Here is a 27,968-nt window from a genome sequence, read left to right as displayed (position 1 = left end):
CGCCTACAACATCCTGTGGTGGATCTTCCCCTCCCTCCTCTCACTCGGCGGCAGGTAATCCTAGGTTGCTCTCGGAATCCCCCCTCCCAGGACGAAGCACGATGATGATGTGAGCCAGGTCAGTGCCCCCCCCACTTCGTCACGGCGCGGGGCAGGGTCTGGGAGGGGGGGGGCAGGGTCCGGGGTTGCTGGGCTGGGTTGGGTCGGGGTGGGGTGGGGTGGGGTGGGGGGGGGCAGGGTTCGGGGTTGCTGGGCTGGGTCGGGGGGGCAAGGTCTGGGGTTGCTGAGCTGGGTCGGGGGGGGGCAGGGTCCGGGGTTGCTGAGCTGGGTCGGGGGGGGGGGGGCAGGGTCCGGGGTTGCTGGGCTGGGTGCGGGAGTCAGGGTCCGGGGTTGCTGGGCTGGGTCGGGGGGAGGGGCAGGGACGGGGGTGTGGGGGCAGGGTCCGGGGCTGCCCGCCCTTCGTGACGCGGGTTTCGGAGCCGGGAGCGGGCGGTGAGTTAAGTATCCCCCGGGCGGCCATGTCTCCCCGTCCTTCTCGGAGAGCCCGTCGGGGTAAGATGGGCAGGAGGCTGCTGACACAGGGTCTTCCCCTCCCGTCTCTATCCCACCTCCGGGGGGTGGGCGAGCAAGTGGAAGCCGCTGTGACGCGGGGGGGGGGGGGGGGAGCACGCCCCGAGCTGCTGGACGAACTCAGTCGGTCCCATAAGGAGACAAAGGGACGTCTGGCCCGGGGGGAGACGGGAGGGTCTGGGCCGAAGGGCTCGGTGAAAGACCCCCAGCCGCGCTTGTGTCTGCTGAGGACGAAATGGGACGTGTTTCTGCCCCGTGAGAGGCGGCCGCTCCAGCCCGTCCCCCGGCCGAAAGTTGGCCAGAATGTTGAAACTTTGGCCCCCACCCCAAATAATCTGTGTGCAGCGTCCTGGGAACTTTTCTCTCCCCGCACACACAGGCGGCCGGTTCCAGCCCCACCACCCCAGGGGGAAAGGAAAGTCCACACAACCCCACCCAAAGATGGGGGAAAGGGGGCGAGGCTAGGGCCGGCCGGTCCTTAACTCTCCTCAACCCCTTCCCTCCGCTATTTCCTTTCACCCACCCCTCCCCTCTCCCCAACCTCTCTCTTCCCCCCCCCCCCCCAACCAAAAGAGCAGACCGCCTCCCGGGGTTGAGCTGGAGAAGGTTACAGCGTAACTCAGATCCCCCCCACCCCCGCACTGTGTTCAATCTACGTGGTTTCTTTAAAAGCTTTTGTGCATCCAGTCTCCTCACCTGGGCACCTAAAGTACCCCATGACAATAAACTGCTTGGTTTTCCACAAATAACCTTAAACTCTCCCCCCAGTTGGGCACTTCCGACCAGGATTTACTATTTGAACACATCAATTTCCTCTTGGGAATCTCCCTTTTGTTCCCTAGGATTTGGGTGTTGCTGGCAAGACCAGCGATTTTTTTTCCCTCTAAAAATAGACTTTATTCACAATAAATTATTTACAAAAAAAAGGAAAATATTGAAGGTCTTTTCACATCCTCCTGACATATCCATCCATGTACACTGTTACACGTTCTCTAGCACTTTTGTCACCTGCGGCACCTTATCATTTCTTCCCCCCCCATCCAACCTGTTATTTGAGGGTCTTCTCCTCAGCCTCAGCCCCTCAATGTCCGGTAATGGGAGGACTGGTTCTTCCCCATTGGGCCCTCACCTTGGCTGCACCAAGCATCAGTGTGTCCTCAGCAGCCTGAAATATGCTACACAGCAGCATTCCTGTGTGCTGAAAGACCAACACAGTTCGGGCAGACCGAAGGGCATCTGTCACCTCGTCAATGGTCTTCCACCAGTTTTGGGTGTCTGACTCTGTGCGTGTCCTTGGGTACAGCCTGTCCTCTGTCACGCTGCTGTTGGGGATGAACCCTGACACGGTCCCTTGTCTCCTCCCCACACACTCTTCCTCTACCTTCAGCAAAGAGGTGTGTGTCTCCGCTCCACCGCAAGGTGCGTTGTGGGGATGTTCCGGTTGTACAGGAAGGATCTGACTGGGAGGGCTCCTCTAATTGCCAACCGGGCCAAGTTCTGGTGCTTGTATGTGAGCTCTGGTGAGTCCACCAGATGACCTGGATGGAATGCCCAGCATTTATTGCCCATTCCCGGTTGCCTTTGGGAAAATAGCAGTGAGTGCCACCTTGAACCACAGCCTCCTGGTGAAGGCACTCCTGCAATTGGTGAGGGAGTTCCAGGGTTTGCATCAGTAATGATGGTGTAACGCAGTGGTTCTTAACCATCCTTTCTCACTCACGTACCCCTTACCAATCCCAGATCACTGATGACATAGGGATCACTTAAAGCGGCACGTGAGTGGGAAGAAAAAGGTTGAGAACCACTGATTAACGGGAATATGTTTCCAAATGTTGTGGGATTCGGGAATCTGCAGCTGATGGTGGTGTCCAAATTTATATAGCACCTCACTGCAAGGAACTTCAGAGGAAACTCACAAAAATAAATGATAGCAAACCAACTATCACAGTTCGGTTTTGATCATTGCCAATGGAGAGAAAGGTTTAGTGAGGGGAAACCAGTGCTATTTAATGTTGCAGCTGATTGTAGATGGATACGGGCTTACAGAAGGTTGAATTTGCCATCCTTGGTAGCGTAGCATTTTCTCATCCCCGCAGTGAAAAAAATGCCAGCTTGTTATGTGATCGAGTCTCTGGAGTGGGTGGGGCCTGACCCACAAACTACTAAGTCAGAGGTGAATGTTTCCCACTGATCTGTGGTTGATTAAAATGAACAGACCTGAACTTCTCCTTGCTTGCCAGCCAGTTCGATATTTTGGTCTTCATTAAGGAGCATTTGAATCGTATTTATTAAAATAAGTAGAAACGGGAGTGCATCAATGGGATTGCAGCAGCCAAGTGAATAAACTCCAGATCCAATTGCTGCTCACAGATGCTGTGCATCTGCCATTGAAGAATGGTGTGGGAGTACCCGGCGAAGAGTGTGGTTATTGTGGAGGGCTTGTCGTTGCATGGAGATGCAGCGTGGACGTCCTTAAGGGGCTGCATATGCATAGAGGAGAAAGAAGGTGGGATGTAGAGTCAGAGGATTTGCTTCCGTCCTCTCAATTCAGAGTATTTCAATTTTGTAGAAATCAATTTTTTTTAGCACGACTGAGTTTAATTAATTTTGTATTTTTCTGCTGCAAAACATTGAATATCGACAATAAGTTCTGATTCTGAACTCTGCGGTTTGTGTCTCTGAACTCTGTCTCTGCAGTAGAGGCAGAGTGAGGACGGAGCTGGGAGAATCTGCTCAAAATCGGATCATAACTTATTTGCCAGCATGTCAGCAGAAACCTGTGGGTCTTGATGCACCGTTGGGTTATTTCTATAAAAATCAGAGCGAGTCATGGGTTCCAGCAGTGCTAAACACCCAGCAAGTGATTCTCCCCCTCACTCTCCTCTCCTCCCTGCCGTGCTAATTGCATCTCACAACTAACAGGATTGAATGCAGATGTTTCCTTTGAACCTCTCTGCTGCATGCTTGAGCTGACAGTAATTATCACATCTTCAGCTTCTGCCTCCTGCAGGGTGGTGAGGGGAATAAAGTGCCTGGTCAGGACGTTCACACTCAGCGTATCCTGTCTGCCCGCCTCCTCAGTTCACATCTGCGGTAGACGCACTGTTGGGATAAGATTCGAGACCTGCCGACAGACTCTTCCATTAAGATTCTGTAATGTATTGCAAAGGACTCAGTAGATTGGTCAAAAGTCATTCCTTTTCATAAATCCACGGTACTCTGCTCAGTCAAATTATTTGCCGAGGTCCTGAGATCGCATTCTTTATTATTGATTCTAGAATGTTCCCAGCCACCGAGCTTTCGATTTCTTGTCACGTGAACCGAGCTACATTGAGAGAGTTTGTCCTCGACGTTGAGCAGAAAAGGAAAGGAGGGCAGAGTTATTGAGTTAGAACAGAGCAAAGCCAACATCTTCTCACCAGTGCGGGGATCATTTCTGCTCAACAGGCCAGTTCTCCTTTTGTTCCCTCTCTCCCCCACGTCAATAGTGGCCGCATGTTTGCCAACATCCAGTCTCCAGGTGTCATTCTGTAATTTTGGAAGATAAAAACTATGGGATGAGATTAATGGGTCATTGGATTTGGCCATTTTTGGGCTCCTCAACCTCTAATTCTGTCTCTTTACTGACACTAATTTCTCTTACTCCCTTGTTTACACTGGCCCCTTCTTGGAGGTTTTGGTGCCTTCTGTGAAGGTAGATGTTAATGTAAATCTGTTGTCATAGTTGTGCAGCACAGAAACAGGCCGTTTGTCCATTCAGTTCATACCAGTTTGCAATGAGCCCGCGTCCTAAGCACTTGGGACCAGTTGCAGTGGCCAATTAATCCACCAGCCTGCATGGCTTCAAGGGGCTGGAGGAAACCCACACTGTCACAGGGAGAATGACCCAGTGAAACCCCACAGTCTTGGACAGATAGCAAAGTGGGATAGAGCCCTGCTGTTTTAAAAGTTGGTAAGTGTCCCTTTAATTTCAAAGAACTGTAAAACTGTTACAATTTACATAGGTAAGTTTTAAAAGTTGGGGGAAAAACCGTTAAAAGTATTGAAATAAAATGTAAAATCTATTAATTAAGAAGAGTAGATTATTTTAACTCTGCCCCATCTTTTAATAAGACCGTGACTGATTGACTGTCATCTCAATTTGCATTGCCGTGTACCTTTTTACCCTCTATCTCCCGTGGCCTTGAAGGAAATATCAAAGTGTTCTGTTATGCATTCCATGCACCTACAGGCATGTGCCATTCTGTAATTTTGGATGAGATTAATGGGTCCTTGGATTTGGCCATTTTTGGGCTCCTCAATCTGATTTGCCTAATCTCCCTCCTGTACTTAACCAGCACAGAGTGAAACACAAAAGTTTGAAGACACTGTGATTGTAGTAAAAATGCAACAAATTGCTGGAGGAACTCGGCCGGTCTTTTCAGCATCTATAGGAGACAAAGATTTATTGCCAACATTTTGGGTCTGCGCCCTTCTTCGAGGATTGAGCCAGAACCAGGAAATCTCAGAATTCAGACAGTGATGGCTGGGGGAGGAATCCAGACCAACAAAAGATGTTAATGGGATATGATAAGGGGAAAGGTAAGAAAGGACAGAGATAGGGGAAGGGGGGTGGGGTGTTGATGAAAGCCAGAGAAGTCTATATTAATGCCATCTGGTTGGAGGGTTCCCATTCGGAAGATGAGGTGTTGTTCCTCCAATTTAAGGGTGGTCTCAGTCTGCCAGTACGTGCGCGGACAGACATGTTGGCAAGGGAATGGGGTGGGGAATTGGAATGGGTGGCCACTGGGAGATCCATGCTATTGCGGCAGACAGAGTCAAGGTGCTCGACAAAGCGATATCCCAGTCTGCGTCCAGCCTCCCCGATGTAGAGGGGTACCGGAAAATGGTCTTTCTCCATGTATCTTCGCATCAGCTTAAACATCTAACCAATGTCTTTTCAAACCACTGAAAGTGGCCCAGTACCAATACATAACTTCTTTCTGGCAGGGCCTTTCTGCATCTACGTTTGTATTGCGATGTTCGAGAATTGACACATATTGTCCAATTATTGCCATAAACACATTGCAAGGATGTCAGAGTGATGATTGACTACTTCTGAATGCTGAGATAATCCAGAGAATGCGAGTTAAAATCAAAATAACCACAGGACGCAGAAATCTACTGCACAGGCCCTTCGGCCCACAATGTTGTGCCAAACCAATCACCCGCAACAACTGTCTAGAATTTCCCTCCTGCCTCCACCACCATGCACCCAGCACTTCACGTAGAAAAACTTGCCTCCTCCCAAGCGCCTTAAAACTCAGCCCCTTTCTGTTTGCCATGTAGGAGGGGCGGGGGCGAAAGCCTCTGGCCATCCACGTGGTCAGTGCCTCTTGCTTTGTACCATCAGGTCATATCTCGTCCTCTGTCGCTCCGAGGAGAAGAGCCATGTTCCTTCAACCTATCCTCATAAGGTGCTCTCTCCAATCAAGGCAGCGTCCTTGTGAGTCTCTTCTGCCCCCTCATTGTAACATCTACATCCTTCCGGACATGAGGGGACCAAAACTGGGCGCAATATTCCAAGTGGGGTCCAGCCAAGCCTTGACCCCACAGCTGGAAATCTAAAACTAAAACAGAAAATTCTGGAAATATTCAGCAGGTCAGCCAAACACCGAGTCAAGAAAAAGAATGGGCGAGTTTCGGGCTGGAACCCTTCAAGACTGTGATGTAGAGTAAGGTCAGTGCAACGTGGACAGGATTGGGGGAGGGTGGGAGCAAGACAGAGCCCATGTGGGATTGGTGGACCAGGGAGAGGAGAAACGTGATGGGCAGAGGATTGGCAGATGCCAGACAAAGGGGGAGAGAGGCAGGTAGAGGAAGATGGGTGGAGTGGGAGGCGAGAGCAGCCACCTTTTAGTTGGCCATGGCTCCTGTAGGGCTCTGCTCAGTTTATGGGCCCCTTCCCTGGGAAGAGTCAGGTTTACTTGGTTTCTTCTGTACTTCTACCGACTACATTAAAAAAATTCTATGGTTTTAGTCCATGGCCCACCCTATCCCCCTCCTCTTAAATTTGATGTGACTCCAAGGGGAGGGAGGGGGTGTACAGACCCCGCTGTGAATGGCTGGATTAGAAGACAAAAGTTATCAGGTAAGGAGAAGGTGGTAGAAGCAGGGGTGTGATTAGGGTTGGTGTCACCTAGTGCGGTAACTCATGGTGCCCCCCCCATGGACGACCTCCTGTACCAGACCATACACAATCCTTAGTAATGTCTTTTGTACTAACGTTACTCAGAATTCCTATAGGTCACTGAATGTAACGGGAATCTTCTTTGGCTTGGCTTCGCGGACGAAGATTTATGGAGGGGGTAAAAGTCCACGTCAGCTGCAGGCTCGTTTGTGGCTGACAAGTCCGATGCGGGACAGGCAGACACGGTTGCAGCGGCTGCAGGGGAAAATTGGTTGATTGGGGTTGGGTGTTGGGTTTTTCCTCCTTTGCCTTTTGTCAGTGAGGTGGGCTCTGCGGTCTTCTTCAAAGGAGGTTGCTGCCCGCCAAACTGTGAGGCGCCAAGATGCACGGTTTGAGGCGATATCAGCCCACTGGCGGTGGTCAATGTGGCAGGCACCAAGAGATTTCTTTAGGCAGTCCTTGTACCTCTTCTTTGGTGCACCTCTGTCACGGTGGCCAGTGGAGAGCTCGCCATATAACACGATCTTGGGAAGGCGATGGTCCTTCATTCTGGAGACGTGACCCACCCAGCGCAGCTGGATCTTCAGCAGCGTGGACTCGATGCTGTCGACCTCTGCCATCTCGAGTACTTCGACGTTAGGGATGAAAGCGCTCCAATGGATGTTGAGGATGGAGCGGAGACAACGCTGGTGGAAGCGTTCTAGGAGCCGTAGGTGATGCCGGTAGAGAACCCATGATTCGGAGCCGAACAGGAGTGTGGGTATGACAATGGCTCTGTATACGCTAATCTTTGTGAGGTTTTTCAGTTGGTTGTTTTTCCAGACTCTTTTGTGTAGTTTTCCAAAGGCGCTATTTGCCTTGGCGAGTCTGTTGTCTATCTCATTGTCGATCCTTGCATCTGATGAAATGGTGCAGCCAAGATAGGTAAACTGGTTGACCGTTTTGAGTTTTGTGTGCCCGATGGAGATGTGGGGGGGCTGGTAGTCATGGTGGGGAGCTGGCTGATGGAGGACCTCAGTTTTCTTCAGGCTGACTTCCAGGCCAAACATTTTGGCAGTTTCCGCAAAGCAGGACGTCAAGCGCTGAAGAGCTGGCTCTGAATGGGCAACTAAAGCGGCATCGTCTGCAAAGAGTAGTTCACGGACAAGTTTCTCTTGTGTCTTGGTGTGAGCTTGCAGGCGCCTCAGATTGAAGAGACTGCCATCCGTGCGGTACCGGATGTAAACAGCGTCTTCATTGTTGGGGTCTTTCATGGCTTGGTTCAGCATCATGCTGAAGAAGATTGAAAAGAGGGTTGGTGCAAGAACACAGCCTTGCTTCACGCCATTGTTAATGGAGAAGGGTTCAGAGAGCTCATTGCTGTATCTGACCCGACCTTGTTGGTTTTCGTGCAGTTGGATAATCATGTTGAGGAACTTTGGGGGATAATCATGTTGAGGAACTTTGAATGTAACGGGAATAATAGTGAGATAAACAACTGGAAAAATTAAAATTACACCTAAATTACAATATCGTACTAATTCATTCTCAAAAATGTTATTGATTGAGGTTCACAAACACCATTGACCACAATATTGTTGCTAAAACACCAGAAAATTTGACAAAAGCAGCGTTGAATGGTCGTACCACGTGCAGACGAGATCACGTGATTCGAAGCGTCGTTGTCATTGGGAAATAATAACAGCTCTGACCGGGGTGCAGTAGATGGTTCAAAATGTAAATTAGCGACATGTTCTAGCCTTGTAGGTACATTGGTACATGTAAGATGGGCTTGCATGGTCTTGTAACCATGTAACATGGTTTTGTTATTACTAACGAAAGGGATACTTTAATTTTTTTTAAACATTTCTGCTGAAACACTGCACAAGAATTTTATGGACGGTCATTTTGGTGTCACCCCTCTGATGGTGTCATCCAGTGCAGTCCTCGCCACCCTTGTGATGCCAGTACCCCACGCACCCCACTTTACCCTCCCCCCGCACCTCTCTCGTGATGCCAGTGGGTGAAAGGGAGACCAGATGGAGGTATGAAAGAGAGAGCAGAAGAACCTTGTGGGGTAGAGGGTGATGGACAGGATGGATCCAAAGAAGATGAGAATGGGTGAGAAAGGGGATAGGTAAAGTGGTACAGAGAGAGAGAGGAGATCAGTACTTGAAATGAGAAAGTTCTGTTTGCATACAATTGGGCTATAAACTGCCCTGGCAGAATATGAGGTGTTGTTCCTTTGGTTTGTGGGGGGCTTCACCCTGGCAGTGGACAGTCAGATTGGTGTGGGAAGGGGAGTTGAAATGGCAGCAACTGGGAGGTCAAGATGGTCATTGGAGATAGAGTGTAGATAGTCTGTGAAACGGTCCCCAAGTCTGTGTGACGTAGAGTAGGTTCCATTGGGAGCATCGAACAAGGTTGGACATGGTGCACGTGAATCTTTGCCTCATGCGGAAAGGCTCTTTGGGTCCCCAGATGGTGGTGTGGGAGAAGGGACGGGTAAGAGCAAGTGTTGCACCTCCTGGGGTCGCAGGGGAAAGTACTGGGGGCCACGGAGACTGATTCCTGCAGAAGGTGGAAAGGGGTGGGGAGGGATAGATGAGTCTGATGGTGGGGGGGGTGGGGTCTAGTTGCAGCTGGTAGAAATGACGGAGGGTGACGTGCGAAATGCGGAGGCTAGTGGGGTGAAAGGTGAGGGCAAGAGGTACCCGCATCCCTACTCTCTGTTTCAAAGGAGAGGGGTTCAGAGCAGAACTGCAAGAAATGGAGGAAATGTGATAGATGGCTCTCGTGAGTACAATAATAGGATACTTTGGATGTCCTGGAATGGGAGGTGTCATTTTGAGAACGGGTGACAAACCGAAAAAGGGTGGCATGTCCTTACGGGAGACATGGTGGGGGTAGAAGTCAAAACAACAGAGCTAGGACAGGAGTCAGCCATATCCAGCCCGTCGAGCCTGCTCCACCATTCAATAAGATCACGGCTGGTCTGATCATTGACTCAACTCCACCCACCTGCCTTTTTCCCCAAATCCCTTAATTCCATTTTTATGTAAAAATCGATGTAACTGAACCTTAAATATGTTTAATGAAGTAGCCTCAACCGCTTCTCTGGGTAGAGAAGTCCACAGATTCACTGCTCTCTGGGGAAAAAACAGTTTTTCCTCATCTCCATCTTAAATCTATTGCCCTCAATCTTGAGGCTGGTGTCCCCTAGTTCTGGTCTCACTTGCCAGTGAAAACAATTTTCCTGCCTCTATCTTAGCTACCCCTTTCATAATTTAATATGCTTCTATAAGATCTCCTCTCATTCTTCTGAATTCGAGTCAGTATAATCCCAGGTGATTTAGTACAGTTTGCAACCTTTTTCTTTCCACCCACACCCCACTTTAAGTATTCCCTCTCCCATCGGTGCTCTGTAAGGGACTAAAGGTGGGATGTGGGTGGAAAGAAAAAGGTTGAAAACCACTGTTTTAATCGTCCCTCATTGACTCGTTATGTGCACAGTTTCACAACTCCAAAGGAAATGGGCCAATGACAATTTTTCTCAAGCAAAATATTTCAGTAATAATTGGGTCTAGAGCAGTGATTCTCAACCTTCCTTTCCCACCCACATCCCACTTTAAGCAATCCCTGACTAATCACAAATGGTGTAGGGATTACTTAAAGTGGGATGTGAGTGGAAAGTAAAAGGTTGAGAATCACTAAATCACTATTTAGTCTCTCCTTCTAGGCCAACCCCCTCATCTCTGGGGTAGCTGTGGGAGTCCGTGGGTTTGCAGACTGTGTCGGCGCTGGCTCTCCTCAACTTTGGGGTTACATTCCGGCAGACCCATCAAACGTCAAAAACGAATACTGCACCTAAAATTTTTTATAATTAAATTTTGAATACCTTTATTCCACACTGAAAAAAGAAACATTAACATACACAGCTGAAAGCGCTCTGGGCATGAAGAATGTTTGAAGCATTGAACTAAAATGGTGGGGACGTTAAAGTGACAGGTTCATCAGTTTCACTCTCTTCTAATGATGCTCAAGAACAGCTCGTAGAACGCACTGCACCATCGACACTTGTTAATGGTTTAACAGGCAGAAACTGCACATGTGGTTGAGTCAGTGTCGCGAGGGAGGGTGCTGCACGATACTCTCGCCATCGCACAGCACCCCAAGAGAGTAGCGCACCGCATATTGAAAGCGCAGGAACAGATCGGAATTCAAAATGGATTCGAACCATTGTAACTTAGAAAAATCGTAAACGGGGCATCGGAAGTAGGGGAGCAGCTGCAGAGCTTTGTCTCCTGAGATGGTGTCAGAGCGATTTTCAGAGTGGGATGGAAGTTCGTAGCAAATTTGATAAAATTCTGTAGTTTACATTGAAGACCACACAGATCAGCAAACCTCTACCCTGTGACTCATTTTCCTTCACCTGACCCCCTTCTTTCCTTCTATTGAAACATATCAGGGATGTAGGTGAATTGGGTGGCACTGACTCATGGGCCAAAATGGCCTGTTTACTCTGGTGTATGTCTAAAATCAGTGGTTTTCAAACATTTTCATTCCACTCACATCCCTGTGCCATTGGTAATCTGTGATTAGTCAGGGATTGCTTAAGGTGGGATGTGAGTGGGAAGGCAAGATTGAGAATCACTGCTCTAGACCCAATTGTTCCTGAAATATTTTGCTTGAGAAAAATTGCCATTGGTCCATTTCCTTTGAAGTTCTGAAACCGTGCACAGAACCAGTCAATGAGGGATGATTAAAATTGTGGTTTTCAACCTTTTTCTTTCCACCCACATCCCTCCTTAAGCAATCCTCTACTAATGATGGAGAACCAATGTCATAGGGAATACTTAAGATGGAATGTGAGAGGAAAGAAAAAGGTTGAAAAACAATGGTCTCAATTTAAACATTTTTTAAAATTAAAACCTTTCGTCTGGTATCTACCAATCAGCTGCCTCTGTTCATCATCCTTTGTGCTTTGCTTGTTCTCCAATCTCTATCTGACCCCTGTCCAACCCCTCCCACCCTGTCTGTATTTTACTGCCTCCCTCCTTTATACACTCAGTCTTGATGAGAGGTGCCAGCCTGGCTGTCCTTTCTCTCCCACTGATGCTGCTTGACCCACTGGAGTTCCTCCAGCAGATTGTGTTCAGCTTCGGGTTCCAGCATCTGCAGTCCCCAGGGGTCTCGTCTGGTTAGGTTGCACCTACGGGAGGAAATCAGTTCCAGATCAGAGACCTTTCATCAAAACTGAAAAGGGGCAAAAGTAAGCGTGGATGCGGGGCAGGGGGTGGTGGGGGTGATGTCTCTGATGGGGTAAAACCACGGTGACCATGGGGATCAGCTGTATTCAATGTTGGGCCAATGAGTGAGTGGGAGGCGTTAGAGGGTGAGAATGTGGACAGATGAACACAGGAGTTGCAAGATGAAGGGGAGGTCAAGCATGTTCTGTTATGTCAACGTTCTCATTGACCAGATAACCTTGTTTGCACCTTATCTCTGTGGTAAAAACCTATCAGCAATATGACCCTTCCTGTATCTTTACGAGCTCCTTTTCTGTTCCAAAGAAGCCTCTGTATGACCTGAAACATTGACTTCTCACTGATCCATCCTGACCTGTGAAGCATTTTATGCTGCTGTTGTAGGAAACAACATTTAAAACTTTTGTTAACATACGCCTCCATAGACAGAAAATATTTATCAAAAGCTGGAATTCTCTGCTACACCTGCTGTATATTTCTGGCAAATTTGGATAATGGAGCAACTTGAATCCCATCTCCAGTCAGGCAGTGTGCGTGGAACGTGACACGGTTAATGTTTCAGGTCTGGTACCCTAGTCACGACTGCTTTGATCAAAACTCTCAAAAAGGTTTAGGTTGATTTACCAGGAGTGGAATGTTGTTACCGTAAGTCAACTTCCCAGAGGGTGTCAAGTAAAGGAACAACGAAAATGTTTCATGTGGTTGTCACATTTTAATTCTGCCCTTACGGAATACTGCAAAGTAAAGGGAAATTTTCCAGGTAATTGTAAAGCCTGGCAGACTCCAGATAAGCTCCCCATCGTTACAGCTTCCAACTAACTGAAAGGGTAGTTATACTCCAGGATGGGTAGGTTTTAGGGGGAAGGAGTATAGTCATCAACAACCTTCAATTCAACCCTGGTTTCCGAACTTGAGCGCCAGTCTCAACTTAGTGCAAGGCTGGAGACCTGACACCCTCCGATCAGAGGTGGGATTGTATTCATTGGTGGGCGCAGCACACCTGAGGATCCTGTTCAACATTACCTTGTAGGCTGTGTTGGATGTTGCCTCTATGCTTTGCATTGTTGTCTCTGAGTCTGTACCCACTGGGGGAAGAACTGTAGATCCCCACTTGTGCGTGTGGGAAAAGGATCTGATTTCACACCTGAATTGTGTGGGTTTAAATTTACAAATGTGCAATGAACCTTGCGCTTTGCAATTGTGGTTTTGGATTAATGATCAATGGATGTTTCCAGGTGAACAGTTGAATTTAATTTAGATGATAAACTCTCTGTAAAGGCCAAGATCTTTGGTCACCCTTCCAAGCTATGGTTGTTTTCTGAAACCATTTTCAATTTCATGGCTGTATTTGATGTGAATCTGGTTTCAAAACAAAATTCTGCTTCATTGTTAAGAAGGCCTTCGAGCTCCTGGTATCTTCAGGCCCTGATGCTGGTTCTGCTATTTCATCTGCCCACGATCCCTTGTGTTTCCTCAGGACTCTCACCTTTGCTCGCCTCAGCCAAGTGACTGCAGCCCATGTTTTAGGTCACCAGCTCGAATTCCCCATACCTGCTGATGATGACTCGCTGGCTCTCAATCTGACAGGTGTTGCAATTTTAACTTTTTTTATGGGTGTTAATCTCTGCAACCTCTTCCTGCCACACAAGTCCTCATGATCGCTGGGTTTGGGCAAATCTGAGGCAACAAGGAATGGGCAACAAATCTCATGCTTGTTTGGGAACATCCCAAACGTCACTAAATTTTTTTTTAAAAAAAAACAAGTCTGACAACTTTCCTGTTGAAGCTTTATGCCGAATGATGTTTAGATTGCCAGCTCAATACTTGACACTTCTCAAACTTCAAGACACTTGCTTTTAAAGGCTTGCAGACTGACAGGAAGGAGGATGTCGAGCAACAGCACAGCGAGTATATCTCAGGCCAGGAAAACAGTGGAACAGCTGAAGATGGAAGCCTGCATGGACAGAATGAAGGTAGGTATGAATTTCTGTGGCAAATTTTGTGGGTGAGACCGGGGGGGGGGGGTGAGGGTGTTGCCATTGATCTGGAATGGAGGTGGAAAGTAATCTGCATTAAACTCCCTTCAAAGCCATCATGTTCCCCAACTTTGTATATGTGAAAGTTCTATAAGAGTTCTCAAAGTTCAGATTTATACATACATGACATCACACTCTACCTGAGATTCCTTTTTCCTGTCGGCCAGGCACAATTTCTAATCACTAGTAACTGTAAACTGTACTCCAGAAGAAAGAAATGTATGAAAAAGAAAGAAATATGTACAAGCTGACTGTGTAAATTGGAAAATAAATATTCAGTAATAAATAATCAGAAAGGAGAGATATGGGGGGCTATGGGCGGGGTGTAGGTCAGTGGGTCTAGGCACAGAAAAAAAGATTTGGCACAGATTAGAAGGGCCGAATGGGCCTGTTTCTATGTTGTAATTTCTATAGTTCTAAAGTAAGAGTTGTGAAATGAGTGTCGTTGAAGAGTCTACTGGTGGAGGGTAACAGCTGTTCCTGAACCTGGTGGTGAGAGTCTTGTGGCACCTGTACCAGCGAGAACAGAGCGTGTGCTGGGTGGTGTGGGTCCTCGATGAACACTTTGATGAAGGGCTCCAGCCCAAAACGTTGGTGATGTATCTTCACCTTTGCTACATAAAGGCACTGTTTGACCTGCTGATTTTCTCCAGCATTTGTGCGTTTTTTTTTCAGTGAATCCATTGTAGTCTCCTGGAATATTTGCACTCACTGAGGTGGTCAGAGAGGAAGTGAGAAGATTGGTCACAGGTGGTTGGCTAGGGTTTTGCCTTTACCAGGAGATCGAGGTCGAGAGCAGTCCCCTGACCGGATGCACGAGGTGTTGTGAATGTAGAGACCTGGTTACGAGGACCGCCTGGTCTTTGCCCAATGTTTTTGAATGTTCGTACATGCCATTTCCCCCAACCTATTCCTTGATCCTCAACACTGGCACCTTCTCTTCATCCATTTGTCCTTCCCACCCACATCACAGCCATTCATCCTCTTTCTGAAACCTTGTTATCCCTCAACTTCCAAAAGCCTCCTGAAGGATCTCCTTCAATCCTCATGGCCCATTTAACTGCCTCCCATTACCCACCCCATTTTGCACTATATATGGCTGGATTCAGTGTCATAGATACACAGAAATGTGTAGCACAGAAACAGGCCCTTTGGCCCATTGAAACCATGCTAATTATCAATATTAATTTCCCCCAATTTTCACATCAACACCCAGCACCACCCCCTCTTTGAGGTTGGACCAATCACCCACACACTGGGGGCAATTTACAGTGGCCAGTTAGCCAATCGATCTGGACTTTGGGATGTGGGAAGAATCTGGAGCATCGACAAGAAGCCAACAGGGAGCACATGCCACATCTACGTGGACCATGCTGGAGATCGGCAAAGGGGTGTGAGGGAGTGGACCTGCCAGTAGTGCCGCCATCTGCCCCTATTTCTCCTGACAGGGAAGGCTGAAGTTCCTGGGCTCAGCGCAAGCATTGACCCCCGTGGGCATTGGGCTCATCCTCCCTCGAGCTGTTGTTTACCCCACCCCACACTTTCCCTTTCCTACTGCTTTTATAATTCATGAACACAGACACTCAAAAGTGGGGTGGGGGGGGAATAGGCAGGAAAACGCAATGTTTTTAGCAACCATTTGCTTTTTCTCTTGGGACTTTGCTCCAAGCAGTGTGCAGGAGATTCATCTTTTAACAGGGACTGTCGAACTATTCAGTGGCCAGAGATGGAAAGCCAAGCCGACAGCTGTGTTGATGCACCAGTGATTCACTGGGTCCTCTCCCCTACCTTGTTGGGATGGTAATGACACAGCATTTAATGATATATTACTCATTATACGCGACATCAGGCTACGGCTGCATGCAGACATTTCAATACAATGGGACACCCACCAGGCAATTCAACATGTTGAAAAAATAATCTCAATAAAATTTCAGAAGACCTCTTTAACCCTGCCTGGCCGTTGTAAAGACAGCTAAATAATGAGATTTTTACTGCCAGCTCTTGTTGAAAATTTCCCAAAAAAGGCAGCAAGCAAATTAATTAGACCCTTTCACACCACCAGAAATCGGCAGGTCTTTTATTTGAATTGTATGGCCTGAGGGGGGGGGGGGGGGGGGTCACCCTTTGATCTGCTCCCATTAGTTGCTGACAGATTGTTATTATCAGATAGTAAAGGAACTAGATGGTTGTAAAATTGGCGTTTCAAACATGCTGCCACGCCGGGTAAACAAATTGCCATTGATGGTGTGGGTGAGGTTTATCTGCTGCCACTGAGGCTTCCATGATAATTATAGAGCACTCCAAGGAATTCACAGAGGCACTTTGTCCACAGTTCTCTGCTTCCTGATCACAGACATGGCTTGGAACCACAAAATCCCCAAGACTATATATACCATACATTTTTAAAAAATCCTTCTTTTTAAGAAACGTGATTCACATGAATAGAGTAGCCATCCACTATTTCATGCATCACTCAGAATTGAACTTGTGTTTATCAGGAATCACCCAGAAACATTCAACTGTAAAATTGTTAGACTGTGTTCAAATCTATACAGGACCCCTCCCTGCCCACCTGGCCCGCTCCAGGACCTTCCCTGCGTGCCCGTCCCCCTGCAGTGTCCTCCATCCACACTCAGCCCCCTCTCTCACCTGTTTAATCCCTCTTCCCTGCTCTTTTCCAAAACTTTGCAAATTTCCTCCTTCAAATATTTATTTCCTTTGTGTTTCTACTGGATCAGTTTTCACCTTCCTTTCCAGGTTCAATATCAACTCACTGGCTAAATACAGTTCTTACCTCCCTTAGTTTATGTTTACTTGAGACTGAAAATATGTTTTATCTGGTTCGCAGCCCACCTGCCAATGCAAACAGTTAACTTCCTGTATAATTTAATTGAAGACCCTCATCATTAAATTTTAATTTTTCAATTTAAATACAGATTAACAGCAGGGTGACGAGCCCATGCCATCCAATTAACCTACATCCCTGGTATGTTTCAAACAGTGGGAGGAAACCGGAGCCCCCGGGCAAAACTCACGCGGGCACGGAAAGAATGTAAAAACTCCTCACAGACAGCACAGGATTCGAACCCTGGTCCCGATTGTTGGTGCTGCAATGGTGTTGTGCTAATCTGATCTCTTGCCAATGTCTTTGTCTTTGCTGAAGATACGCTAGACAGAATTAGACTCAATCAATGAGGCTTAATCAGAGTTCCAAAAGATTTATCATTATTTATTCTCTTGTAATGCCCTATCTGAATCCTCGGATGCTATGCTTTTTCCAAAATAACTTTCTTTGCCACCTTTTACAGATTTAAAGTGGTTCGTTCATTGGAATGGTACAAGAAATTTTAAATTAAATTTTAATTTTTTTAAAAATGTAAATGTTAGATATCGAACACAATAACAGGCTATTTCGGTCCACAAGTCTGAGCCGCCCAATTTACACCCAATTAACCGACACCCCTGGTACGTTTTGAACAGTGGGAGGAAACCGGAGCCCCTGCGTAAAACCCTCGCAGACACGGGAAGAACGTACAAACTCCTTACAGACAGCGCGGGATTTGAACCCCTGTCTGGTCCTGATCACTGGTGCTAACCGCTACGCCAACCCTGCCATCAATTGTGTTATACAGCAAGTTAATTGTTTGCATTGATGGATGGGCTGCAAATCAGGGGAAATAAATTTGCGCGTGTGAACCTTATAAATTTGTTCCTGTATTCACTGTAAAATAATGTAATTCTCTTGATCTAGCCTGTCCATTTGTGTTGCTTCACAATTCCTTTTTGTAATTTTACCTGTTTGCATCATTTCTCTTTGTACACTCTCTGGAAGTGTGATCTGATTCTCCTCTCATTATTGTTTATGTGAAATGTACTTCCACAATTCAGCCATAAATCAATCTTGGTCTTCCTGGGTCTGGATTCCCCTAGAAGAAAATAAGTTTCAAGCAAATAATTTGAACATTTTCAGATCCTCAAACATTATCTCTTTCCATCAAAGAGAACATGGACCCAGTTTATACAGACGATGGTCATTGTGGAAGCAGGCCCTTTGGTCCATTTTGTCTGTGCCAACTAACCCAAACTAGGCCCATCAAGATCTCTCCAAACCTCTTCATAAAGGCCATTCTCTTAATGCTCTTTATTGATAACAGTTCATCATCCCCTCAGAACTGATCAGCAAACTCCAAATCCTGGGACTCAACATCCCACTGTGTAATTGCATCCTGGACTTTCTCACCTCCAGACCACATCTCCACAATCTCCCATCAGTACCGGAGCACCACAGGGCTGCATTCTTAGGCCCCTGCTCTACTCACTTTATACCTATGACTGTGTGGCTCGGTACGACAATAACATAATCTATAGAAAGGTGATGAGTCAGCCTACAGGAGGGGGATTGAGTTTGCGGAGGTTTGGTAGGACACCAGCAACCCTGGCAAATTTTTACAGGTGTGTGGTGGAAAGTGTGTTGACCGGCTGCATCATGGTCTGGTATGGAGATGCCAATACCCCTGAATGTAAAGCCCTGCAAAAGGTAGTGGACACAGGACATCACAGGCAAACCTTCTCCACTATCGAGAACGTCTATGGGGAACGCTGCCGTCGGAGAGCAGCCACCCAGTACAGGCTCTGATCTCGCTGCTGCCATCAGGAAAGAGGTATAGGCACCACAAGACTCGCACCACCAGGATCAGGGACAGCGGCTACCCCTCCACCATCAGACTCCTCGGCAACAAATCCAATCAAGGACTAATTTAAGGACTCTTGTGCACTTTATTGGTTTTTTTAAATTCTCTCTGTATTGCACAGTTTGTTTACGTTTGTTATCTGTTTAATGTTCTTTATTTGTTTACGTGCATACGCTGTGTACAGTCTTTTTGCACAACCAATAAGTGGTAATTCTGCCGCACCCACAGGAAAAAAGAATCTGAGTTGTACGTGATGTCATGTATGTACTCTGACCATAAATCTGAATCTTAATTTAATTCTGGTTGCACAGAAGTGGGATACAGTAACAAAAAATCACCAAGATGCTTTGGAAAGGTTGCAGAGATTTTCCAGGATGTTGCCTGGATTGGAAAACATGTCAAAGGAAGCAAAGTTGACAGACCTAGGGCATTTTCACTTTGGAGTGACCAAGGATGAGAGGTGAATTAATGGAAGTATAGAAGATTATGAAGGGCTTCGATTGGGTAGGGAGGTAACACTTTTTCCTCGGGTGACGATAACAAAAAACAGAGGCCATCTGTTTAAGGTGAGTGGTGGAAAATTTTGGGGGATGTGAGTTTTGTCCTTGGAGAGTGGTGGGTGCTTGGAGTGCATTGCTGGGGTTGGTGGTGGAGGCTGGTGCAATATTCAAGATTATTTTATTGTCACAAAATGTGATATTACAGGACAATAAAGCTGACAAAGATTTGCTATCAGCAGAAATTGTCTGTGCCCCTTACAGCCAGAGAAAGAGAAGCAAAAGAGAGATTCTTCCCCCCCCACCCCCAACTCGAGACACTGAGTGTCCATGGATTCACCTCCAGTGTCCAAACCATCAGCAACTTGAGCTCCAGATACACACCTCTGATGTGATCAGGAAGTGTCCAGCACCCTCGGCATCTTCTCGCATCCTGGTTTCGGCACCTGGTTACCCCTTCGGGCAGTTTCGAGTCAGTCTCCAGCAGATTGCAGTCTGGTGTGAATCCCTTGATTGCAGTCACCAGCAGCCCACAACCCATGTGGGTTCCTCACCTCAAGTCACCAACAGCCTGTCTGTTCTTCAGCCTCAGAGCTCGTCCCGTTGGTAGTCTCTGCTTCTCTTTCCCAAATAGGGAGTAGTCACCTCCTCAGCTTTCCTGAAGACTACCCCTTTGTGGCCACTGCCAATCATAGGTGTTGCCATCTTGGGCTCAGACCCCGTGATCACAAGATTTTAAAATAAACTGCCTTTGGCTCATTTAATAGGCCGCTTTAAGCAGCCTTTAACAGAACCAACAGCAGTCGGACTGGGTGTTTGGACCCCACGGGGAGCGATGTGTCTCTGCTCCCGGCAGGCCTGCACCACACACCCCCTCTGACGTGGCCGCTCCCCGCTCTGAAGCGGTTAACATTCCCCCCCCCCCCCACTCTGGTTGTTCCCTTGCTCTGACATTACCAACACCCCCCCCCCAGCTCCAATGTGGCCAAGACAACCCACCCCAGCCTCGACACGACTAACACTCTCTTACCCTGCCCTGAAGTGGCCCAATCCCGCTGCTTAGATGCAACTAGCACCCCCTCTGATGCGGCCACCATCCCGTCTCCACCCCACCCCAATACGGCTAACACCACCCCTGACACCACTGAAAAATCAGTGCAGCCTGGTATGTATCATGGCGCCTTTTTTATGGCTCACTCCCAACATTAGAACCTGGCTATGCCCGAATGGCAGCATTCCCATTACAGCATCTACATTAGTGCCACCTTTTTTCGTAGGGATATTCAAAAGATTCCGATGAGCACGTGGATGTGTAAAAATAAATAAAGGATTATGGGTGTGAGGTCGGGAAGGATTAGATTATTTGCACAGGTTGGCACAATGTGAGGTGACGGTGCTGTGCTGTAATGTTCTATGTTCTCTCATTGTTTTTCACTCCAGGAACACATTAGTCAATGAAATTGAAATAATCACTGATATTTCTTTGGCACACTGTAGGTATCTAAGGCATCAGCTGACCTAATGGCTTACTGCGATGCTCACCTCAGGGATGATCCACTCATCGCCCCTCTGCCTGCCTCGGAGAACCCCTTCAGGGAGAAGAAATTTTTCTGTGTCATCCTCTGATAATGTGCCACATTGACGGGCAGTGAGCTGGGTTGGACTGTGTCCAAACAGAAGGCTGTAGATGGTGGGAGTTACACTTCTGCATGCTGTAATTATCACACCTATTCTAGAGGAATAACCGTGACTAAGTGTTTTACATCGATCATAATTTTGGTGGCACAATGTTACGTTGGCTACGCAATCACAAAAAGTTTTTTTTAAATGAATTTAGGTGTTATTTTTTCTAATTAGACCCTTGTGTTTTGTATATTAAATATAAAATCTTCAAGCACAATCTGGCAATGGCAAAGAGTGGCTTTGGAATGGAGATAAGTAGAGCCATTCTTTTTAAATGTATATAGAGAAGATGGACTGAATTTACCCACTCTGAGCAGTATTGAAGTCCCTTAGAACAGGACAAATATTAAATATGTACTGTGAAATCAAACTACGATTCAGGAACAAAAATAATTTGTATTCATAGGAAATTATTTTTTGGTCTCCCAAAACCAGTTTGGTATATCCTGATTTGCCCAGCTTTGAAATGCTTACCTAAAAATATTGCCAAGTTTAATACATTAATCATTGTATATTTTAAATAGGTTGGGGCTTGTATCTGTGTCCAAAATCCCAGCTGTGTTTACCTGGAACTGGCAGCACTGTTACGTTGGTATTGGTGCAGCTCACACACATCTTCATCTCATCTTGTGGACCAATCATCCCATTCCTTTTTACCTCGATAACTGGATGTGGTAACAAATTCCAGTTTCCAACGCCAGAGTAACTAGCTGAAGCATCTTAGTGGTTACCTTGCATTAACGGCCCTGATTATTAGTCTCCACTGAAGTTCGTGGCCTAAAAATCCTCGTATGAAGTCCACTTGTTTTTTTTTAAAGAACACAGGCCTTCGTTCATCCTTGCAGACCAGAGACCTCATACTTGTAGCGAATATCTGAACCAGGGAACAACCTGTGGCAAGATTCCTTGATGTGATGTGAGCTCCCTCGTGAAGATCAGTGACTCCTATTGCAGCCGAGAGCAGCAAAATATTGCCCCTCTTTTATTTCGGGGAAATGATTTATGATAATCTTTGCCTGGTGCTTTTTAAAGTATGTCAAGAAGAACACATAGAGGGAGTCTTGTGAATTGGGAAGCTCAAAGGCTCAGGAATGCTGAAATGAAAAACTAGTCCTTGGATGAGAAAGAATAGATTGAGGATAAGTAACTAAAGTTTGGTTAATCAAATAGTTTTAAAGTGAGTAATGGAGGAGGAAGAAAGATTTTTAGACAGGAGAGGGAATTTCAGAGCTTAGAATCTGAAATTAGATTCTGTTCTCTAGAGAGCTAGTTTGGAACAAGAAGTCATTGCAATGATGGTAATTAACAGGAGGAATTGGTTAGAATCGGGATGCTGGTCAGCTAAAAAATAAGGAAGATGGACAGGCTGGTATTTGTGATGCCCCTTGAGACTGCCTTCATCAAAACTGATCTTGATGTTGGTTTCATCTCAAATAAATAGGAATACATCAAACGTATGATAATAGCCAAAAATATACATCATTCAATTCAGTACAATCGCCCTGTAAATCTGAATGTCAAATATAAATTGATTAAAAATGTATCCCCGTGCTTAACTTTTGATGTGTTGATTGCACACTCTGGGTAATATTGTCTCCAAGTTCGGAATTCAGCAAGCCTCACATTACTGAAAATGGATCATCATCGGCCTTCTCTCCCTTTGCTGTATTTCCATTTTGTTTTGAATTATATCTTTCAACTCTTTGTATACGTTCTGAAAATCTGCTTTTCGGGGAAATGTAGTTTGTTACCTGCTCCCACGATAATAGAAAAAATGCTCATGATTCACCAGTATTTTTTTTTATCATGATTCTTTGTTGTTTGAGTTCAAAACTAGAGGCAGATTCGGAGCAAGCATCTTGGTGCAAAATGTTTTTCAGGTGCAAAATGTGTTGAAATGCCAAACAAGAAATCAACAAGTGGTTGTCACCTTTCTAGGATCATCCTGGAACCTCCATGAATGAATTTTTTCAAAAGTGCCTGTGAGCCATATCCTGGAGTAAAAGTATTGTAGTCCATTGAAAAAAAGACTTGGGTTTCCATGGTTTTCTTTGGGGGGGGGGTTGGATGAACTATAAAATGCAAGATTTTTAGAGATGGGAAGGGTTTAGATAGTATGGATGGATGTGTGATAATCAGTCTGTACTGTAACTGAACACACAGCAAAACCAGAGAGCAAACAACCAACTTCATTATTGCACTAGCAGGAGCAAGGGGTACAAAGAGGAGTAGACCACGTCACTCTTTCCCAGCACTGAGCCTTACTCAAAGTATACAGCATTTTGACACACCTTGTATGGAACTTTTTGGCGGTGCATTTTTCATAAATTTCTTTGGTTGTTTTGAGGTGGATTGTTCCTATTTTTCACAAGCATCTGTGGTTTATTATTAGGAATGTAGATTAATTATGTCAGTTAATCTTGTTTAAGTTTTGGTCCTTTTTAATGCAAATGCTTTATCTGCAGGGTAAATCAAATCTTTATCACACACAAAGCAGAGAAAGGTCTCTTAGTTTTGCTTATTCTACATTTTCTACATTCTTTACAGATGGATGGTTGGGATGTTCAGTGATGAATCTTTTGGGAATCTGTCCAACCAAAGTTAGGGTCTTGAAATGCATCCATATTGATGTTTAGTGGATGGGGGGAAATAAAATCAAATTTTGTTCTTTAAATGTCCAACTAGTGGAAAACTTTCTAGATGATTCGAGTTAATTATCTACCCTCCCCCCCCCCATCAAGATTTTTGATCTTGCAAATATAGAAGGCTGTGTTATCTGTACCACAGTGCTCCGACTGATTCATCGATAAACAATTCCGTGGCATTCTTTCTACCCAACAAGTCCTGAGCATGGCATGCAGAATAATTTCCAGAGACCTGATTTAAAAATCCTTTTTTTAACTAGTTAAGCTACCATCCTTTTGTCCTTTTTTTTCAATCATTTTAATTTGTGCTTTCCATTTTCTAAACTATTGTGCTCTCTATACAAGCTCTCTACTTGGGCACCTTTATTTCCCATGCTAATGACACAAATTTCTATCATTTTTTCTTGCTTCTCCAATGAAACCAAGGGCTTCTGGCCCTTCTCTGCACCATTGCAGCTTTGAGTTGCTCATTCAGAAATGAAAACTCTGTGTGAAATACCAATCTCCTCGCAGCCCAATTACTTTAAAATCCCCATAACTGAAAAATACAGAAACAATCTTCAAATTCTGCAAATTTCTCCTTTTAATACCTTAAAATATAGTTGTTGCTAAGCAAGTGTTAAAACACAATTTAACTCTTGCTTCAATGTCCTAGACTATTTCATACTCTAGTGGGAGTAAAAACTTATTTTTGAAATCTGATGGATTTTTACACAAAAATCTGTCTTTTTTTTAATGTATCATTTCTATTTTTTAAATATAGGGATGAATTCTTGTTTCTTTGCTATTTTTCTCACCCTTCCAGCACAGTTAGTGCAATGTTGTTACACCACCAGCAACTAGGGTTCGAATCCAGCATTGCCTGTAAGAAGTTTGCATGTTCTCCCTATGTCTGCATGGGTTTTCCTCCAGGTGCTCAAGTTTCCTCCTACCTTTCAAATCGTACAAGGGTTGTAGGTCAATAGGGCGGCATGGTCTGAAAGGACCTGTTACCATGCTGAATGTCTAAATTTTATTTTTTTAATATAATTTTTCCCAGAGATGCAGATTTTTGGCACATTGCTTGTCGTGATCAACTGATTTGTGATTGCCAACAAAATGTTCAAAAACTGGATTCTAATCGTATACCACTTGCACAGTTGGAATTGAAGGGCTGAAAGAATAATCACGAGAAAGGCAGGGCTCGTTTTGTAACTTGACTTGAGAGGATTGGGGATGATTGCAGCATTCCTGTGGTTTTGCAGCAGGAAGACAATCACCAACTCTAACAGGTGAACCATTGTTTTTGGGGAGATTAGAAATGGCAACCTAATTTTCCTTTCCACTGCTTTCACTGGCTGCCAATTTGTTATCTATTTTGCTCAACTGCCCAATAGCCATTATTGGTGTTAAATTCACCACACTGACTAATCTCTCTGCGCATTTGTCATCTTTTGCCAGTGGATGTTGAATGGGTAGGTTTTGATAGTCTTTCCAATCCTGGTGGTGGAATCCAAAAGATAATCTTCAAGCCATTCAAAGAAATCCTAAGATCAGCTGCAGGTCTCAAGCTCGTGTACCACCAACCATTCAGAATTCAATTAATCGGGATACCATCATAGTAGTTTGGAGGTCCACCAGCTTTTTAAATTATTCTTTGAAACAGCATGGAAGCTCCAGGCCTTTGAGGTACTTCTGCAGACTTGCACACCTTTACCCATCACCAGTGTCATTGAGTTACTTTGACAACCTGCTGCTTTGAACTGGTCAAGTCCATGTGGTACATGTATTCCTGCAGCATTCAAGAATTGCATCCAGCGAGTTCGAAGGAGACTTGGAGGCTGTGTTTCGTGTTCACTGTCCTAGATAGTGGAGAGCAGTTTTCTGAAAGGTATTGGCATAGGAGCATCACATCTGGTAAATAGGTTAGTGCAGCACCAATAGAGGAAGTTAATCTGGAGTGAGCACAGAATTGAGTTCCTGTGGCTAAGGAATTTGAAAGTGTTGAATCACAACCAAAATGTGGTTGCATGGGAAATTCAAAGCTAAATAATTTCCTATGACAATGTAATTTGTTGTCAGAGGATAAGCCAAAGAATAACTGGCATTGGGATAAAAATCTACCATGGTTTGTTACAGTCCATACAAATCCATGAGAAATGTGCTAAGCTGATTGTCCCTTTTTTTAAATTGTGAAAACTTTGTGAACAGCACTGATGTATTAAAGGACATGTCAGTCCAGATGTGCTTCCTGGGAGAAATGCACAAAGACTTAAATGTTGCCCAAGGTGCTGCATCAATACTGGGGGCAGCTGAAACACTTTGCATTGATGTAAGATAAGAATACTGTACTTGGCCTCAACCTATTGTTTACTCAACATACTTTTCTCTGAGAAAATCCAGTCCATGCCTTATTTTGTCACATCATGACTAGTGAGCAAATTGGTTGGTGCTTTTGTTAATTTTCTGTTTGGTATTTAGTAAAGATTATGAAATGATTAAAGAGATATTCAATTAAAGTCAAAAATGTCTGAGGTTTTTCTCCTCCTTCACGAACATTCATGAAGCTGATGTCAAAGTGCTTTGCAGCTCATTTTAAAACTTTTATTCTTGTAATAAGGAACTGGAGTGTGGCTATCTGAACTGAGGCCAATATAATCTGACTGTAGTTCAGATTGAGTTGATAAAATAAATAGATGCAGATTGTAGATTAATTGAGGTTTTTGGACGGCACGAGCCTGTAGGCAGGAAGAGCCTGTTAACTATGCTGTTATCGTCTAAATTAAATTAAACCAGATTTGGATCACGCCATGTAACATTTGTGCTTGATCTTCAAACAGAATAGCATGTTTGAAACTGATATTTATTGCATTAATTAGGTATGTAAGAATTCTAAGCACTCAGTCATGGGTCAGGTTTTAGTTTTATCCCAGAGCAGAAACCCACCACAAAGTTTTCAGAGTCTGGATTCCATCTTTATCTTCAAAATCAGACACACACACAGAATCTTCTGATTCAGGGACTTGTGGAAAGTATCCACTCTTTTTGACTTCTGCACTCAACCTACAAAGAATCAACATCCTTGCACAATCTATTAAAATAACATCAAATTGCTGGAAATACTCAGTCGGTTAAGCAGCAATTATGGAGAGAGAAGGATAATGAGTTTATTGTCATACACATAACTGCAATATTCTTGTGCCTTAAGTTCTTACTTGCTGCAGCCAAACAAGTACTTTGCAAAAATAAAACCAATTCCAAGAGTATACATTGAATTATCATACAGATAAAATATAAATATTTATAATTACAGTACAAGTGGATTTTCAATAGAAAGGACAGGTCTTATTGTGGCATTGGAGGAGTTTATGATGAGGGTAGTAAAACATTTTCGGCTGATGACCTTCGTTTTGATACATCAAATGGAATGAAAGATGAAGTGAAACAGTCAGTGTCACTGGAAAATAAGATCAAAAGATTCAGATATGGGATATATTCAACATAAGCTAAACATCTTGAATTATCATTACTGGATCCAAAATATGAAGGGTGGGATTTCAATCAGAATTTACGCAGCATATCAGCACTTGCGGTATTTTGTGAAGGAAAGAGATTGGCTGTGGAAACAAATTTTGTTCAACATCTTGTCAAAAACGAAGGACAGAGAAGGTAAAAGGAAAACAAATAGACTGAGAGAGGTGCAGATCATCCTAAAGGGATCCACTCTGACAAAGGGCAGAGTTCGAGTAATCAAAATGTTAAAAAAAACCATTGTTGAAATTTTTTGAATAAAATGTGAGAAATGCCCCAGGTCAGGCAGAATTCATGGAGAGAGGAAGAGCTGATGTTTCAATAACTCTTAAACCATAAGACAGAAATGCTGCAGAAACTCAGTGGGTCTCACAGTGTCTGCAGGAGGTAAAGATGTATAACTGACATTGTGGGCCTGAGGCCTTCTTCAAGGGATGGGTGAAACAGGCTGGAAGAAAAATGGGGAGGGGGAGGAGTACCGACCAACAGGCACACAGGCAAAAGCTGTTAATTGGATATGATAAGAGAAAAGATGAGAATTGATCTTGGCTCTGAGAGAGATAGCCAGAGAAAAGGAGCCGGGGACAAAGATGGGGGTGGGGTGATGGTTTCTAATGGAAATTGGAGGTCGATGTTAATTCCATCCAGTTGGAGGGTGCCCAGATGAAAGATGAGGTGTTCCTTCATTTTGCTGGTGGTCTCAGACTTAGGGTGGCCATTTCCAAAAAGAGGGGACATGGTCATAGATTATATAAAATTTAAAGCATATTGCCAAAACAAATGCAAAAACACAATATATATCCATGTCCTCCTTTTGGAATGGCCACCCTACTCAGACTAGCAGTACATGAGACCATGGACAGACATGTCAGCAAGGAAATGAAATGGGGAATTGAAATGGGTGACTTCCGGCTGGCT

General features: G+C 45.1%; 1 protein-coding gene across 6 annotated transcripts; it reads left to right on the top strand.

Annotated features, from left to right (window-relative positions):
* LOC138736154 (guanine nucleotide-binding protein G(I)/G(S)/G(O) subunit gamma-4) lies at positions 1-26,046 on the top strand. 6 transcript variants are annotated; one of them, XM_069885159.1, is made up of 5 exons: positions 1-118; positions 6,209-6,289; positions 13,463-13,572; positions 13,848-13,958; positions 20,710-26,046. In XM_069885159.1, the coding sequence occupies exons 4-5, from the start codon at positions 13,872-13,874 to the stop codon at positions 20,836-20,838; spliced, it is 216 nt and encodes a 71-aa protein (XP_069741260.1). In that variant the 5' UTR covers positions 1-118; positions 6,209-6,289; positions 13,463-13,572; positions 13,848-13,871; the 3' UTR covers positions 20,839-26,046. The 6 variants fall into 6 exon arrangements, with proteins under 6 accessions (XP_069741260.1, XP_069741262.1, XP_069741259.1 ...); XM_069885161.1 differs by lacking the exon at positions 6,209-6,289 and adding an exon at positions 3,849-4,017; XM_069885158.1 differs by lacking the exon at positions 6,209-6,289.
* Positions 26,047-27,968: the final 1,922 nt, after the last annotated feature.

Source organism: Narcine bancroftii, chromosome 6 (genome assembly GCF_036971445.1).
Source record: "Narcine bancroftii isolate sNarBan1 chromosome 6, sNarBan1.hap1, whole genome shotgun sequence".
NCBI lineage: Eukaryota > Metazoa > Chordata > Chondrichthyes > Torpediniformes > Narcinidae > Narcine > Narcine bancroftii.
This window is presented reverse-complemented; position numbering and strand designations above follow the sequence as displayed.

What these genes read in the sequence shown, in the direction of transcription:
- LOC138736154 (XM_069885157.1), top strand. Translation starts at nt 13,872, where the DNA reads ATGTCGAGCAACAGCACAGCGAGTATATCTCAGGCCAGGAAAACAGTG. An exon ending in CCTGCATGGACAGAATGAAG is followed by an intron (nt 13,959 to 20,709) that starts GTAGGTATGAAT and finishes GGCACACTGTAG; the next exon opens with GTATCTAAGGCATCAGCTGA.